Genomic DNA, 16097 nt, shown 5'->3' with positions numbered 1-16097 from the left:
ACACCTCCCTGTGAGTTGTAGACAAAGATTAGGGAAGGCCAAATATAGTACCCAAGAGACAGAAACCAGTATGATAGTAAGAATAATATTTTTCAGGCCAATAGGTGGCCCTGAAGCTACCTCCCACTACAGGCAAGGAGGCAAAGACCGCACTGGGGTAATCCGGAAATGCCAAACTGATGCTTGCGTCCACCCTCCCAGAGTGTGTGACAGTGACTAATTACCCTTGCATTTCTTATTTTCATTTCTGGGTCCCAGTGGAAGTCTGAGGCCGGTGCTGGGAGGGCAGAGGGAGGAGGAGGTACAGGAAAATGACAGTCGGGACAGGGCCCCTGCTGAGTCTGGCTTCCATTAGGCATTGCCCTGTGGAACAGTTGGAGCTTTTAAGTGAATGTTGCCAAGACAGAAAGTATGTCTTGAAAGCTGTTCTTGCTCACTGGAACTAACATAGCTTAATGGTCGTCACCAAAGAAAGAAGGTTGGAATCAGAAGTCAGCATTGGGTTGTGGGTTTGGGTTGTTTTGTTTTTTGTTTTTGTTTTTGTTTTTCTATTCTCTGTCTTTTGCAGGGCATTGGGAATTAGTCAGGCTGATTTTCACGTGCACAAAGCAAGTTTCATCTCGTCCACTGTAGACCTAGGCTACTGTGTTTGGGTTTCCAGCATCACTGGGGATTCTCAGCTTGTGAAAACCTTTCCCCTTGGAACAAATCCTGGAAGCCCGACATTAATGAGCTCAGACCATCCCCTGGTCTTGAATGGGAGGTTTTGTTCTACTTGCGAATACTTTGCTTAGGGATAAGAGCTTTCCCCAGCAGCTGGTCGCTTTCTTAATCAAACCTCAGCTCTCCATTCTGGCAGGCTTTCTGAGATGCACAGAGCTGGCCACAAAGTCCTTCTTAAAAGATGGTGGGTGGGAGGAAATAATCTCTCACCATTGCCTTTGGGTGCCCGAAGTTCTCCCATAAATATTTTTTTAAAGAGCTAACCATTAAAAGTTCATTTATAATCCTTCACGTACACCCTGTTTTTTAAGCTTCAAGAACAGGGACAGGGAGCAGAAACAGGAGAAGAATTTTAAAGTGAGAAATCTCACAGGGTGAAGGGTGCCAAGAGCGTCTGGAGACAGGCCAGGCATTCATTTGTTGGGAACCTCACCTGTGCCAAGTCATCTAACTTGACTTCAGAGTAACTCAAGACATTGTATTTGCCCATCTTAGGGATGAATGGCTCAGGGCTCACCAGTGTGGGAGTTTGCTTGGGGTTATACAGTCAGAACTTGAATTTGGGGTTTTCCACTCCCAGAATCCTCTGTCTAGAGCAGGTAACTTCTGAGCATGCTCTTTGGATGCAAGTGAGGGTTTCTGTGCTCACTAGCTTTGCAACCATGGATGAGTTCCTCAGCTCTCCTGGCTGAGACTCCTTGCTTGTGGATACTGACTGCTGAGACTTAGGGACAGGCAGTGCACTGAGAATGAGCACGCTAGGACCATCTTTCCATTGCTTCCAGTTTTGTTATCATTCCTGTCACCGTCTCTCATTATAATATGGACTGAAGGGCTCGGGTTTGGCTTCATATGCAAACAGAGAGAACATTAGATGAGGAGGTTGCAGGAGATGGAAGAGTGGCCTTTGGGGGGACTGGCAGTCAGTTCAGTAGCTATCCTTGCAAACTTTCCTTAATAGGATCATTAGCTTAGAGAGTAGGAGAACCAGTCTGAGCTATGCAGTCCCACCAGCCTTTAACCTAGTCCACGGTCCTCTTTCTTTCTCCCTGCCATCTTGGGCTCAGGCCGAAACCCTCCTGAACACCACAGCAGAGGCAGGTCCTTACCCCAGTCACCCTCTTCAGCAGGTCACGAACTCCTCTGACGACTGGACCATTTCTGGCATTCCAGCCAACCAGCACCGCCTCACCCTGACCAGGCTTGACCCTGGAAGCTTATACGAAGTGGAGATGGCAGCCTACAACTGTGCTGGCGAGGGCCAGACAGCTATGGTCACCTTCCGAACAGGTAAGTCAAATAGTTTTGCTTAGCTCAGAGTTCCAAAGGCCCGAGCCAGTTATAGTGAGGCCGGATGCAAAATCCTGTTCGCTTTGTTCACCTCTGTCCTTCTCCAGTGGCTGCCTCTGTGGACTTATGTGCCTGGTCTAAAGCACTACCTTTCTGACTGATGAACCTCTCTGGCATCCCCCATCGCCCCGCCCCCTGCTAAGCACAAGGATCAATAGCGGCACAATAGTAGAGAAAGCTGGGAGTTACACCACACTTTCATTACCCTGAAATCTTACTTGTATCACCTTGGTGCAGCCCTTGTCAGAGTCTTAGGCAAAACAGGAGTTTAGTAAGGGAGAGCTCATATGCTCTCTCACTTGTTCTCAATCCTTCTCACCCAGGACGGCGGCCCAAACCTGAGATCGTGGCCAGTAAGGAGCAGCAGATCCAGAGAGATGACCCCGGTGCCAGTCTCCAGAGCAGCAGCCAGCCTGACCATGGCCGCCTCTCCCGTAAGCCCAGCAGCAGTGAGGGGCAGGCAGAAGAGTAATAAGGACAAACTGTCACAGAGGGCTTGTTGCTGCAGGTCAAATGAGGTTAGGGTTCTGAGGTCCAAGAGTCCCAGTGACATATTCTGCATCTCTTTAGTGAACGACAATGAAAATATGCCCTTTGGAGAAAATACTGGAATTACTGAGTCTGTGGATCCAGAGAACATTAATTCTCTACCCTCTGTTTTTGCAGAAGAGTAGATGAAGAAGCACTGGGGATTCTCCCATGCAAGGGAATGTGATAAACACAACAGCACGCAGAGGAAGGAACAGGCCCTTGTTAGGCTCAGGTTGGGTCTGGTTGGTCCAGAGCATCATCTCATGGTATCCCTGTTTGTCTATGTCTTTCCTCTGTGCACGGCCATCCCAGCCCCAGAAGCTCCAGACAGACCCACCATCTCCACAGCTTCTGAGACCTCCGTGTACGTAACCTGGATTCCCCGAGGGAACGGCGGCTTCCCGATTCAGTCTTTCCGTGTAGAGTACAAGAAGCTAAAAAAAGTGGGAGATTGGATACTGGCTACCAGTGCCATACCTCCCTCGAGGCTCTCTGTGGAAATCACAGGCCTGGAGAAAGGTAGGAGCCTGGTCCCCTTCCTGGTTCTTTCTGTGCTGGGACCCCGTGGAGGAGGAGGGACAGTGGACAGTCTTAATTCAGTCCTCCCTTCATTCCCCACAAGTACTCATGGGTCTGGAATTTGTGGCTCTGCCTTAGCCCCACACCACCCCCTCTTCCTTCCTCTCTCCAAAGAGGAGTCCAGAGCCACTTCCTGTGTGGCTTGAGAAGGATGGGGGTTCTTATGGGTCCTGGGTGGACATCTTTGGGGAAGAGCTGACCAGATATCCCTGGGCTGGGCCTTGAAGGGCAGTGGGAGAAATCATCTGTATTTCCCAAGCTCAGGAAGACTCTCTCTTACAGGTATTTCTTACAAGTTCCGAGTTCGTGCTTTGAACATGCTAGGGGAGAGTGAGCCCAGTGCTCCCTCCCGGCCCTACGTGGTGTCAGGCTACAGTGGCCGTGTATATGAGAGGCCCGTGGCAGGACCTTACATCACCTTCACTGATGCAGTCAATGAGACCACTATTATGCTCAAGTGGATGGTAAGTGCCTGGGCCAACAGTAGTGTGAAAATATTTCTCCTCCCACTTGTCTGTGAGTTTGGCTTCCCACTTAGAGAACCTGACAGCCCCTTTGCGGTGTCTTGGGAGGGTGACAGTAGCTGGAGCTCTTGCTGGCTGTCACTTTTAAACTGGTTCCCACTTTCTGATTGCATCCTACCTTCCTTCCTGCTTTTTACCCAATACCACAAGGAATCTCAACCCTTGTCCAGCATCCCTTTGTGCTTCCAGGAAGGCTCAGAAGCGACCAAAAGTCTTTGAAGAATTATAATTTGCTTCTTGCTTCTAAAATCTCCAGGGTCCATCAGCAAAATAAAATAATGCCCTATCTCTGCAGCGTTCTTCAGAGAACCTGAGGGGCTTATTCACTTATTCAGGGATGTTTGTTGGGGCCTCTGGGAAGTCCAAACTCTGGACTTGGGGGAAGATCCCACAGCCCTGTGGTTTTGCTTTGATGATTTCTCTAACGCACTGTGAACGTGTCTGTTTTCTATCCCATGTAGTATATCCCAGCCAGTAACAACAACACCCCAATCCATGGCTTCTATATCTACTACCGACCCACAGACAGTGACAATGACAGTGATTACAAGAAGGACATGGTGGAAGGTGAGAAGACGCATTGATGGGGTGTCCTTCACTGGCAAGGGGGTCTGGGTGTTGGCAAAACCTCATGAATCATAAAATGGAATCTATGTTCTGTGTCGGTGGGTCCCTTATGACACACGTGGAGCTATCCAGTTAAAAGGGCCAACGTGCTTCTTTCTTAGTGACCACGGCACAACAGAAACATGAGTGGTCATACAGATGTCATGTGTCTCTTGTGTTGATCAGCAGATAAGACGATCAGGTTTGTCTGATTGTGTGATCAAGGCCAAGCATACGACATACACATCACCATAGTGACCCTCACTTTCCTTCCCAGGGGACAGATACTGGCACTCCATCAGCCACCTGCAGCCAGAGACTTCCTATGATATTAAGATGCAGTGCTTCAATGAAGGAGGGGAGAGCGAGTTCAGCAATGTCATGATCTGCGAGACCAAAGGTGATTCTTCCAGGGTCCTCTCCTGTCCCAGGAATCCCCACAGACTGGAGCAGAGCCTCTCTCCCACCCATCCTGGCATCCCTTCCAAGAAGACCCTGATTTTGGAAAGATCCCTACCCTCATCAGTTGCCTCCCAAATGATTCTCTTGAGCTGTGTGTGAATACGAGTAGGTTGCCACCATGATGACTTCAAGGATGTGAGAACTAACTGACCCATGAACTCATTAGGAACAGAACCCATCTTAAGATGGAAATGTTCTATACACTATATTTCTTGGCATTTGGTATCTATATTTATTGGTTTTATTTAATTTAACTGTAGTCTGATAATATGAGCCTCAGGAAACTTATTATATCTACACCTTGGCCAAAGTTTTATAACCAAGATGTGGTAGAGGCCGCTTCAGACAGTTTCATATAGCTATAAGCCCAGGTCCATTTTCTGCACGAAAGCCTATTAGACACGCATATATTCTGCACTAACTTAAATGCAAACACATGCACTTGTTCACATGTGCACATTCATTGTTCGGGTGAGTGGGCGTCATTATGTCTGGTTTTTAAATACTCCAAGTTGATGAAGTAGTGAATTACTAAAGACCTAATCATAGGACCACAATGGAGTCAGAGAAAACAGCACTCCCCTGTGGCTGAGGCAACTGTGTTCTCTCTCCCCCTATGCAAGCCTTCAGTCATTTTGCAAATACTCACTGAGCACCAACTGTATACACTTGCCCTCTGTGCCACATCCATCGAAGAGAGAGACACATGCACACAGCCCAAATTCATATATCTTCTCGGATCTTTGGACTAACTCTTTAGGCTGGAATGAGGAGGGAGTGCCTTGAGGGTCTTGCCAAGCCTAAAAAGTGGCTCAGGCAAGAAACACTGACATCACTGGGTCACTGAAGGATGCTGGAGGAGGAGCTATGCAGTTTACAGGGACTGTGAGGTAGAAGAGGGTCCTTGTTGGGCTTCTTTATAATAATGGTCACAGGCAGGCTGAGGAGAGAGAAGTGAGGCTCTGAGATAAAGGTGAAGAGAATGGTTCTGTCCCTGCTTTTGAGGAGGTGCAAGCAAAACCTGGGCCAATTGCATGTTGGGTTGGGAGATATAAAGCAAGCTTGAGAATTTCACTTGAAGCATCATTACCCAGGTGGCTGCTCTCTACTGGGATGGACAGGGTGAGAAGAGAAATGGACTGGGAGGAGGGAGTGGGAAGAGAGAAGGACTGGGAGAGTTTCCCAGTGGCTGAATCGTTGGAGGTGCTGAGAGTGTCTGATAAAAGCAGAATGTCTCCTGCCTCCGCAGTCTTTAGGACAGAGAGGGAATCATGGAAGCAGGAGAGATTACACAGACTGGGAGACTGTGACATCAGAAAGCTGAGAGAAGGAAGTGGCAGAGTCCATTTGTGTTCGCTGGCAGGAGCGGACCTCAGTGAGGAACATAGTGTTTAACGGTCTGCTTTTGAATGGAATTTACCAAATGTCTTCTGTCCCACAGAGTCCTCAGGTGCCCTGCTTTACAACCCATGCTAATCCCTAACACTTCAGATCCCTTCATCTACCTGGAAATGGCAAAGCTGTGGGAAAGTCCTTCCACCTGTGTCCACTCACCGCTCTCTCGAATTTTAATTGTTCTTTCAAAAACCACATTTACCTGTGCCCACTCCAACTCAGTGTTTGGCTCACAAACACCTCAACAGCACATTGCACGTTAGTTGTCAATGTCCTTGATAAGTTATGGACAGGATGCAGATAAGGAATATTGAGTCCCCCATCTTGGGATCTAGGCCCCATTTCCTATGTCCATGGAATTGAGGTGCTTTGATTTTCTACTTGTTGTAAAAAACAAAACAAAACAAAACAAAAACAGACAGAAAAATAGATACTGATGTGAGTTTTGCCTTCAATTGCAGCTCGGAAATTTTCTGGTCAGCCTGGAAGACCCCCACCCTTGACTCTAGCTCCACCACAGCCTCCACCCCTAGAAACCATGGAACGGCCGGTGGGCACTGGAGCCATGGTGGCACGGGCCAGCGACCTGCCCTATCTGATTGTCGGGGTCGTTCTGGGCTCTATAGTCCTCATCATCGTCACCTTCATTCCCTTCTGCCTATGGAGGGCCTGGTCTAAGCAGAGTGAGTGACACCTCAGCCCAGAGGGGAAGGAGGGGAGACACCTCTCAGCCCACCAAACTGGCCAGTGCCCAGGCAGGGCCAGTGGTCCAGCTCCACCTCCCTGGGAGCTCAAGCAACCAAGTTCAGGTGGCCCCCAAGGTCCCACAGAAACACTGAATATCTGAGGCTGGGCTCCTCCCTCCTGCCCTCACCTATCTCTCTCTCTCTCTCTCTCTCTCTCTCTCTCTCTCTCTCTCTCTCTCTCTCTCTCTCTCTCTCTCTCTCTCTCTCTCTCTCTCTCTCTCTCGTCCTTTCTTACCCTGGGGTTCCGTAATTATCTGCTCCATCTTTTTCGAATGTCTGAAGTTGTTTCTCAAACATGTTCATATACAAATTGCTCCTGCCTCATCCCGCATTCTGCTTGTCTGCCCAGTGGGGGCTGCCTTGAGCCCTCTGTTCCTCCTGGGCTAACCTGACTTGCCCTTTAGTTTCTGTTTCAAATAGCAGTATCTGCACTGACTCCCCCACGAAACAAGGGCTTCACGGCTCCGAAGCCATTGACTCATTGTCTTTCTACACTCCTCACTCTAAAGAAGAAATGGGTGCTAGGAAGACTTAGAAAAAGTATTCTCAGGCTGTTGGACAGTCACCTCCCTGCCTATCTCTCTGACACTATGAGTGTGAGGCTTTATCCAGCTGTAGGAGGCTAAGGAGACCCCTGTCTTCTATTTCAGAACATACGACAGATCTGGGTTTTCCTCGGAGTGCCCTCCTGGCTTCCTCCTGCCAGTACACAATGGTGCCATTGGGGGGACTTCCAGGTCACCAAGCCAATGGGCAGCCCTACCTCGGTGGCGTCAGTGGACGGGCCTGTGTCAGTCGAGTGCATGGAAGCAGGGGCTGCCCTGCTGCTACAGTGGGCTGCCCAGGCAGGAAGCCTCAGCAGCACTGCCCAGGGGAGCTTGCCCAGGTAAAGTGTTCCTGAGTGTGGGCCCCCGGGTGCACATATGGAGGGACAATGAGCTGCCTCTTGGGCCTTCCCCTTGTTCATCCAGAGCTGCTGGGCTGAGCTCCCTAGAGTTAACCACAGCTCATCCTGCTCAGTGGTGAGGCACTGCACCAGGAGCTCCCGTCTTGACCTTTCATTCTTTCCTTCAAGCAGAGGGAAGACACCAACAGCCAACTGAGGCAGCCCATTGTTAGCAATGGATGTGACCTCCAGAACCAGCAGGTTGCCAGGTAACCAGGCCCCTCCCATCCCCACTTTTATTCCCAAGTCTCCAATCCTCCCATTCCCTTTCGCTATCCAAAGTCTGTCAACCAGAGCTAAGTAGCGCTTCATGCAGGGATTCCCCAAGTTTGCCATTTGTACCCGATGGGGCAGTTACCCCATGGGCAAGGTGCTGTGTACACAGTTATGATACTTTTCTGCTTAGGGGCTTCGGTTGTTTCTCAGCATCTGTCACTTACTAGCTCACCAAAACCCTGGAGGTAGAACCAACTTTGCCTACAGGCCCCAGGACACCCAGTTTGCCACCTCCCACAATAAAGCTCAACTATCACCTGCTGAATTTGGTGGGGCAGCTCCTGATGTTCACGGGGGACCGGTGTGTGTTCTGGGCCTGCTCCGATACCTTTAGATGATGTATGTCAGATCGTGAAAGTGCACACCCATTCTGCTTGCACTAACCCACCCCATCGGGTCTTGGACAATGCAGAGGTCCCCAGTCTGCCTCAGGAGAGGATGCTTTCTTATACACGCTGCCTGATGACTCAACTCACCAGCTGCTCCAACCTCAAGACTGCTGTCACCTCCAGAAGCAACCCGTCACCACATGCCAAACGGCAGTGAGGCGAACATCTGAAAGTCCTGGACTAGAATCTTCATGGGACCCTCCATATCATTCAGGTCAGCCAGGGGCAGCAGGGAGAACTTGTCTGATGGGGTCGCCCATAACCCAGTGATGGCTTTGAGAAAGGACAAGGGACTTCTTCAAGGGAGTGTTTGGGAGTTGGGGATGGATGGCCACTCATTGGCTACTAAAGGCCTAGAGGGCCATGAGGCCTTCCCAGGCTAGTCTGACTCCAACACTGTAACTGTGGTCCTCAAAGGCTGAAGAGAAAAGCATCCTCCATTCCAAAGGAAGAAGCCCATTTGCTCTCTGTTTTTGAGATTCGGGGCTATTTGCAGAGTCTTTCTGCCCCTCATCACATGGGGGCCTCTCTGATCCTCTGTTCTGTCAGGCCTTAATTAGGGATTGGTTCTTCTCAGTCATCAGGAAGCCATGCATGTACACACATCACCATAGTAACTGTCTACACCCACAAAACTTGTTCATCGAGGGACCACCCCTGCCCATAGCTCCCTCTCTACCTACGTCAAGCAAATCCACCAGGACTTAGTTGGGGCACTTGGTACTTCAGAGGATGAGTTGGTGTTTCTTAGCTTCCCGGGGGTGCATGCTTCTGCCATGAGGACCCTAGACCCTGTCTCTAGGACATGAAATTCTAAAAGATCATCAGCTCCAAAGCCAGGCCAGTCGTCATGAAAACAAGGCTTGGTTGGATCATGAGGTAGAACACAGCCTGGCTAGAGAGAGCCGGGCATCCCTTTGTGTTCTATGTGTACGTAGCTGATGGCTACAAGCCGAGTGCTTTGCAGTCTAAGGTCTTTGGTCCCAACATAGATGAATAGTAAGGGTCTTCCCCTTCCAGGGCCAGTGTGACCAGCTATAGGTAGAGATTAGCGAGGACTGCTTGGTGAGTCTAGATTTTAATGCCGCCTACTTTTTCTCCTCACAGGGCCCCGGTGCTGTTTAGGTCTTGTACCAGTTGAAGAAGTAGACAGTTCTGACTCCTGCCAAGTGGGTGGAGGAGACTGGTGTTCCCAGCACCCATCAGGGACCTACACAGGACAGGAACTTGGGATGCGGTTCCCGCCTAGCCCATCAGTTCATGTGTCCTTTGAAACACCACCTCCCACAATTTAGGCCGAAGCTAATATCCCAGAAAGACTATATATTGTTTGTTTGTTGACAGAGAAAAATTGGTATTTATTTTTCTATTATAGCCATATTTATATATTTATGCACTTGTAAATAAATGTATATGTGTTTCTATAATTCTGGAGAGATATGGAATCCTCCCCTTTCTGGCACAAGACAGAAAACAAGCAACTGAGTAACTGGAGACCAGTGGAAATGAGTATCATAGATGGTCAGGCTGCAGATGGAGCCCAGAACCTGCAGCTACCACGGACACCAGGAGGCCCTCGGACGACTTGGCAGAAGGACCCTAAGCACACTGTTCATGAAGAACACAGGGATAAAGCAAAGGCCATCCTGCTGCAGACTGGAGCCACCTGGAAGCCACTCCGATTTGGTGGCACAGGGCAGGTTTCCAAGATGTCACGAGAAAAGCCCCAGATGTGTACAGCACTCTAAGCATTAACAGTCTCCCAGAATCAATAATCGGTGGCAACATATCTCTGTAAAAACAAACACTGTAACTTCTAAATAAATGTTTAGTCTTCTTTGTAACCTTCATCTTAGTCACGCGTGAGTCAGCGTTTTCTCTAGACATTCGGCGTCCCATCTTTGAGTGGCTGCAGTAAAGCCCTGCTCAAGATGATTTCCAATCCATCATGATAAAATCTGGGAACAGTCACAAATATTTTTCATATTTTTTTGTCTCTTTAAACAATGAACACTGAGTTTGGATTCATGTAACATGACACTACAAACTGCTTACTTCTAGAAGGAATACACAGACAGGAAGCAAATTCACTGTTCCCTTGCTGGACTGGAGGTGAGCATCTGCCATATTAAAGGAATGAAGTGAATTCTTCTTGTGTAGGTGTGTGTGTGTGTGTGTGTGTGTGTGTGTGTGTGTGTGTTTTAAAAGACCAACTATTGCTTCCAAAACACCGTTTAGCTTAGTACTATGCCACCTGTTAACATGTGGTCCCTAGTAGGTTGTTTTCATTCTAAAGTTACCATTGCTGGAGAAGTTGACTCATTTCAAGCCAACATTTATTTAATGTTGCTCCACAAAAAGATCATTCATAGGGGTAAGTGTGTGTGCGTGCATGCGTGCGTGTACAGTGCATGCAAACTTAAAACTTTCATGTGTGGCACACGACTTAACTAGAAACTGAACATTTGAATGCAAGTCTTCACACATTTTGAGTATTCATTGTGCAGGGAGGGAATATGTATATTTCAGGAAAAAGGAGAGTTGGAATTCAGCCTGACACATTTAATCTTATTAAGAGTTGTATCAGACTGCTTTTCCAAGAATTTGCTTAGCAGGATCTAAGGTAGACTAGGGGCCGCCTTCAGGTTGCCTGGGATGAGGCCGCCATCTCCTGGTGGGAAGGAGTACTGCACCTAGCCGTCGGTAGCCTTGCACCCATTTTTCTACAAACACAGCTAATCTGAACAGGAAAATGCAGCATGATTTTCAGGAAGGTAGTGGCTTTTAACGTGTTTATAGAAATAAGTGTAAGGAACATGGAAATTATAAGACCGTGAAGTCTAATCCTGCAAGAGAAGAAGTAAGATTTCAAACACATACTGAAGCCTTTAGCGGTCACTTCCAGGAGAGGAAAGGGCAGAGCTAATGCTTGCAGTCTTTGCTAATGCAGCTCCAATCTGAGCTGTAGTTCACTTGACAGGCTGTTGGAAGCTTGTTTTATTTTTTGTAAAGCCTAATTTTGCCTTCTACCTCTCCGTGATCTAAAGTAAATGTCAAAATGGGTTTTGGTGAGCGCCACTAAAAGCAACGTATAGACACACCCTGCTTACTGTACTCTTTCAGAATGGCCAGATGCTGAAGGGAGTTGTCCAGGCTCCCTAGGATCCTGTTTCCCAAGTCTGCTTCCAGATCCTGAGACCCACAGACCTCTAACCTCTAGCTCAATAACTCGTTTTTAAAGCTAAGTTTTGAGGCAACTTTTTTTACGCATGAATGAGCAATGAAGACTTATGGTTAGCCCTGTTTGCCTTCATCAATGAAACGCATAGCTGAGTGGAGAGACCAAGTTGCTTCAATCCACTTCATACTGTATGAGGCAATGACTGATTGCTTGTTTGTTTGTTTGTTTGTTTGTTTGTTGCGACAGGGTTTTTCTGTATAGCCCTGGCTGTCTTGGAACTCACTTTGTAGACCAGGCTGGCCTCGAACTCAGAAATCCGTCTGCCTCTGCCTCCCAAGTGCTGGGATTAAAGGCGTGCGCCACCACGCCCGGCGACTGATTGCTTTTTAGGTGGCCTTGCCCTTAATCTGCCTCCCTTTACAAGAGCAGTACAAATCCAGAGGCAGACTCTTCATGCTGTGTTGGTATGCACAAACACTACTAGCATGTCCAACATGAACCATGGGTTAGGCTTAGGTTATTCTTTCAAGGAAAACCGTACTACCTACCAACTTACCAAAGTAGACAGGGAACATGCAGATACATGAATGTGTTAGAATTATATCAGACAAAACCCAAACAGGCCCACGAACCTACCTAATACACTTCAACCTTCATCTGGACACCATAAAAAGAAGAGTATCTGACACTGTGAGGGAACGGCCTTTAGCCAGTCATCTGACCCTCAGAAAATGTGCCAGGGAGTGCTGACACGCAAAGCATTCTAGAGGCTTCTACCATGACGCTGCCATTGGTCCATCTGGACCCAGCCCTGAGCCTTGCATCAAAAAAAAGTCCAGCATTTCTGCTGCTAGGGCCAAACCTGAGCATTGCTTCCAGATAGCTAACTGGGCTCGATCATGTGGCTTGGGTCATCTGGGCTTGGCTTCCAACTGGCCGCAATAGCGCCTAACCGTTTTTAAAGGGCTGCATTCATATCAGCGCCCTTGCTGCCTCTGGTTGAGGCCTCTCTGAGCTCTGTGGCCTCTAGCATCTTTGTATCCATTTGCAGACACATGTACTCACAAAGATGACATTTTACAGTGTGAAATGTGACCTGTGATCTGAGCTCTACTAATCAGTGAGCAAGAGTGTAGTCAAAGGCTACAAATACCAATAGCCAGCTGTGGGGGGAAATGAGACCACTCCATAAATCACAGCCAATAAACCTGATGCGCCTTGTTCAATACACTCTGACACTCTGTGGAAGGGCGCAGACCTGTCTGTACATCGCCGGCGATTGTGTTCTCAGATGTGCGGTACAGAAACTCAGTAAGGACTCTTCCGCACCGCAGGGGCTTCTGGTAACAATTCACCTGGGAAATCAAAGTGTCACACTGGAGGGACACCAAGTGTCAGGGAGATCAATCTGTGAGGGGTGCAGTCATGAATTTCAATAAACCCTTCCCTGAGCTGGAGAGTGCACTCTTGAGTTTAAAATGTCACACACAGTCAAAAGTGACTGACTATCAGAGTTAGAACCTAGGTGAGATGAAAATCTATTTCTTCCCTTGTCTGGATCGGAACCAGGAAAGACTCAGGTGAAGCCTGACAGAGGGTAGAATTCTGTTGGAGCCGCCGAGAGCCTAGCTAGAGCAAAGCTTCCTGACTGACTTGTTTTGGAAAATGTGAGCCTCAGAATTGAGGAGTTTTTTCAGAAACTGGGTAAATCAGGGAGTCGCCTCTGCCAGCTCAGAGCGAGCTGTTTCCCTGCGTCTGTCTTCATTTCCTCAGGCCCGAGCCTTCAAGTAACTGCTTTGTGAAGACAACAATAGCAACGCTTGCATTTGCATTTCTTATTCTAAGTTATTATGGGCAGGACGGTTTGCCGTTTTCTCTTATGTCCTCTCACAGACTATTTAACACAAACAGTTTATTTTCTAAAGATCCAAGGACTAAGAAAAGGAAGTTCCCTCATGGGTTGCTGAATAATAGTTTTTCTTGCCAATGGCTACATATTCGGAATACCAGAGAAACAGATTACTCTTCGGAAAACACATCTAACAGCTGCTTTCTTGCAACCACCAGACTCAGCCTTCTTCATATCCAGCTTAGGGTGAAAACGTCTACCTTGTCTTCTCGGCACAGTCACAAGTGCAGTGCAGGTCAGCGTCCGGATGATTTCTAACCTGGGGAAATATTAAGTCACGGGGCAGGACCCCTTTTTTAAGTTCACACTACGGTTCACTTTAAAGTGAGAGGATTGTTGTGGGTGACGGGGAAGTAGACTGGTAAAATCCACTGGGCCTCTTGGTGGAAATGAGACGACGGCAGCCTTAAGTGTCCATGGGCTTCATCTCGTTCTTTGGCTTGGGTGTGATAGGAGGGAGAAGGAGCCCCCCCTTCTTCCGCAAAAGCTCAATCTCTTCCTTCAGTGCCGTGATCTTTTCTAACTGGGTTTGGACCAGTTCGGTGACCTTCTGCTTTGCCACTATGTCTGCTTTCCGAAGGCCCTGGAAGGCGTTTCCCTATTTGGGGAAAAATAAAATTAAAAGACAAACAAACCGCCTTTCTTACAGCATATTACTTTTTACACATCCGCTAAAGCCTCACGATTAAAACATGTACCTTTGAACAACTTTTCAAATTCAACCTTGCTTTGGAAGTAGTTTAAACTATCTATCCATCCTTCTCCACTTGGAGGCTCATCACTGGGTCCCAGGTAAGGTGCAAAGACAAGTTAGGGGGACCTAAGATAGGAGAGGAGCCCTTCACACTGGAGTCTAGCTGAAACTTCTCACCGGCTAAGAGTCAAGGATTCTAGCACAATTGAAATCTGCTCTCATCTGCTCTGAAGGTTGCCTTCGTCAAGGCAACATCCCTTTTATGGAGATTTCAAGTACAAATTTTAAGATATCCATGAGCTACGCATAAAGTCGGTAAACACGTGACCTTAGGGCATAGTGTTTCTTCATTCCTAGCTGAAAGCCTGTGATTTTTGGCAAGCTTACAAATTAGACTGTATAAACTTCACTTACAGTTTAAAAAAAAAAAAAAAAAGTCAGCTCCTGTGTGCCACCTTGTGGCCCATGGTTTTCTCTGCCTGGACTCTCATTTTACATTGCGAATAAGTTCCCAGCTGATTGTGAATAAGTTCCCACTTGATGCAGGTGTGGTTCCTCAAGGGACCATAATTTGAAAACACTTGGTTTAAATTATTTCCAGGATTCTTAAAGGAACTATAAATGGCGGGGCGGGAGGACTAAGAAAGATGACTGATTTTTTTTTTCAGACACTATAGAAGATGCTGAACTACTAAAGGACAAGACTCACTTTGGTGACCATTCACTAAATAAGTGTTAGAACCCATCACATACTCCTTAGTAAGTACATTCATAGGCTCAATGTGGATTCCATAATGACAAGTTGAAACCCTCAGAAAAAAAGAATCTAGCAAGCATTCAAGATGCCTACTTCCTGTCAAGTAAAAATAAACGTATTGAAAGTGGACCCTGACACCAGCCAAATTCAGGGAGTGCACTGGCGTCTTTCTTTGTGCTTGCTACCTTACTCTCCAAGACTGAGGTAAAGTGCATTGGTGACTATTCATATGCGTTCGTGGTGCACAAGAGGCATTTGATAAAGCTAGTCCCCTCTGGAAGCCGCTCTCAAGTGCCCAGTAGTCAGTATCCAGGGGCAGATGGCCTGGCAGTGGTCCACGCTCAAGGTCTGTTGAAGTGCCAGTGCTTTGCCGGGCTTTGGGTTCTGCGGAGGGCTGGAAGGAAAGCACTTACCTGCTGGTTCTGGAGTGTGTTCAACCTGGAATCAAGTTTCTTCTTCTCGAGGCACAGGTCGTTCATCTGGTGAAGCTTTTTGGTGTGTTCCTTCGTCTTCATCATCAGGTCCCAGCGCACTTGAGCAATCTTCTCCTACCGAGGAGAGAAGGCAGGGGAAAAAATGGACTAAGTGAATTTGGAGAGGAAATAAAGAAAAATGAGCATCCCGTTCAGTCAAAACTACAGGGACATAGCTCAAAGGAAGAGTGTTTTACAAACACACATTAGGTTTTAGGTTCAATACTTAAAGCTAGAGAAAGGAAATTAAATTTATAGCCAATCATGTAAAGGGAACACTGTGGGTACGTGAAAATGCAATCCGAAGCCAGTATGAAAATGTAAATGGAAACTATTGTATTGAGTCTGGTTTGATTAAAGAAGAAAAAAAAAAGCTTGCTGCCGTGCCTAATGGCTTGAATTTCATCGTCAGGACCCACTTGGTAGAAGTTGACAACCAACTCCTGTAAGCTGTCCTCTGACCTTCTCAGATGCACTGTCACGATGTATGCACATACACAGAACTACATAGGCGTAATTTATTTATTTATTTATTTATTTATTTATTTATTTATTT

The 16097-nt window shown here is 47.5% G+C and overlaps 2 protein-coding genes across 6 annotated transcripts in view; one reads left to right on the top strand and one right to left on the bottom strand.

Moving 5' to 3' along the window:
- Boc (BOC cell adhesion associated, oncogene regulated) overlaps positions 1-10542 on the top strand; it is a 75618-nt gene extending 65076 nt beyond the window's left edge. Inside the window, exons 10-20 of one of the 5 annotated variants that reach the window (XM_029470643.1) lie at positions 1854-2013; positions 2397-2507; positions 2917-3123; positions 3466-3647; positions 4169-4274; positions 4591-4713; positions 6632-6853; positions 7567-7802; positions 7992-8071; positions 8551-8741; positions 9635-10542. In XM_029470643.1, coding sequence (XP_029326503.1) covers positions 1854-2013; positions 2397-2507; positions 2917-3123; positions 3466-3647; positions 4169-4274; positions 4591-4713; positions 6632-6853; positions 7567-7802; positions 7992-8071; positions 8551-8741; positions 9635-9822 — 1806 coding nt within the window. In that variant the 3' untranslated portion in view covers positions 9823-10542. Of the gene's footprint in view, positions 1-1850; positions 2014-2396; positions 2508-2916; positions 3124-3465; positions 3648-4168; positions 4275-4590; positions 4714-6631; positions 6854-7566; positions 7803-7991; positions 8076-8550; positions 8742-9634 lie in introns of those variants that run through there. The other 4 variants (XM_021184696.2, XM_029470644.1, XM_029470642.1 and 1 more) reach the window with 4 other exon arrangements.
- Positions 10543-13582: 3040 nt separating this feature from the next.
- The window catches only part of Cfap44 (cilia and flagella associated protein 44), a 91389-nt gene continuing 88874 nt past the window's right edge, over positions 13583-16097 (bottom strand). Inside the window, exons 34-35 of the mRNA XM_021185422.1 lie at positions 15482-15616; positions 13583-14215 (exon numbers count right to left, since the gene is read on the bottom strand). Coding sequence (XP_021041081.1) covers positions 14024-14215; positions 15482-15616 — 327 coding nt within the window. The 3' untranslated portion in view covers positions 13583-14023. The remainder of the gene's footprint in view (positions 14216-15481; positions 15617-16097) is intronic.

The sequence above is a fragment of the Mus caroli genome, chromosome 16 (assembly GCF_900094665.2).
Source record: "Mus caroli chromosome 16, CAROLI_EIJ_v1.1, whole genome shotgun sequence".
In the NCBI taxonomy this organism is placed as follows: Eukaryota; Metazoa; Chordata; class Mammalia; order Rodentia; family Muridae; genus Mus; species Mus caroli.
Note: the sequence above shows the minus strand (reverse complement) of the source record. Positions and strands in the feature narration are given on the sequence as shown.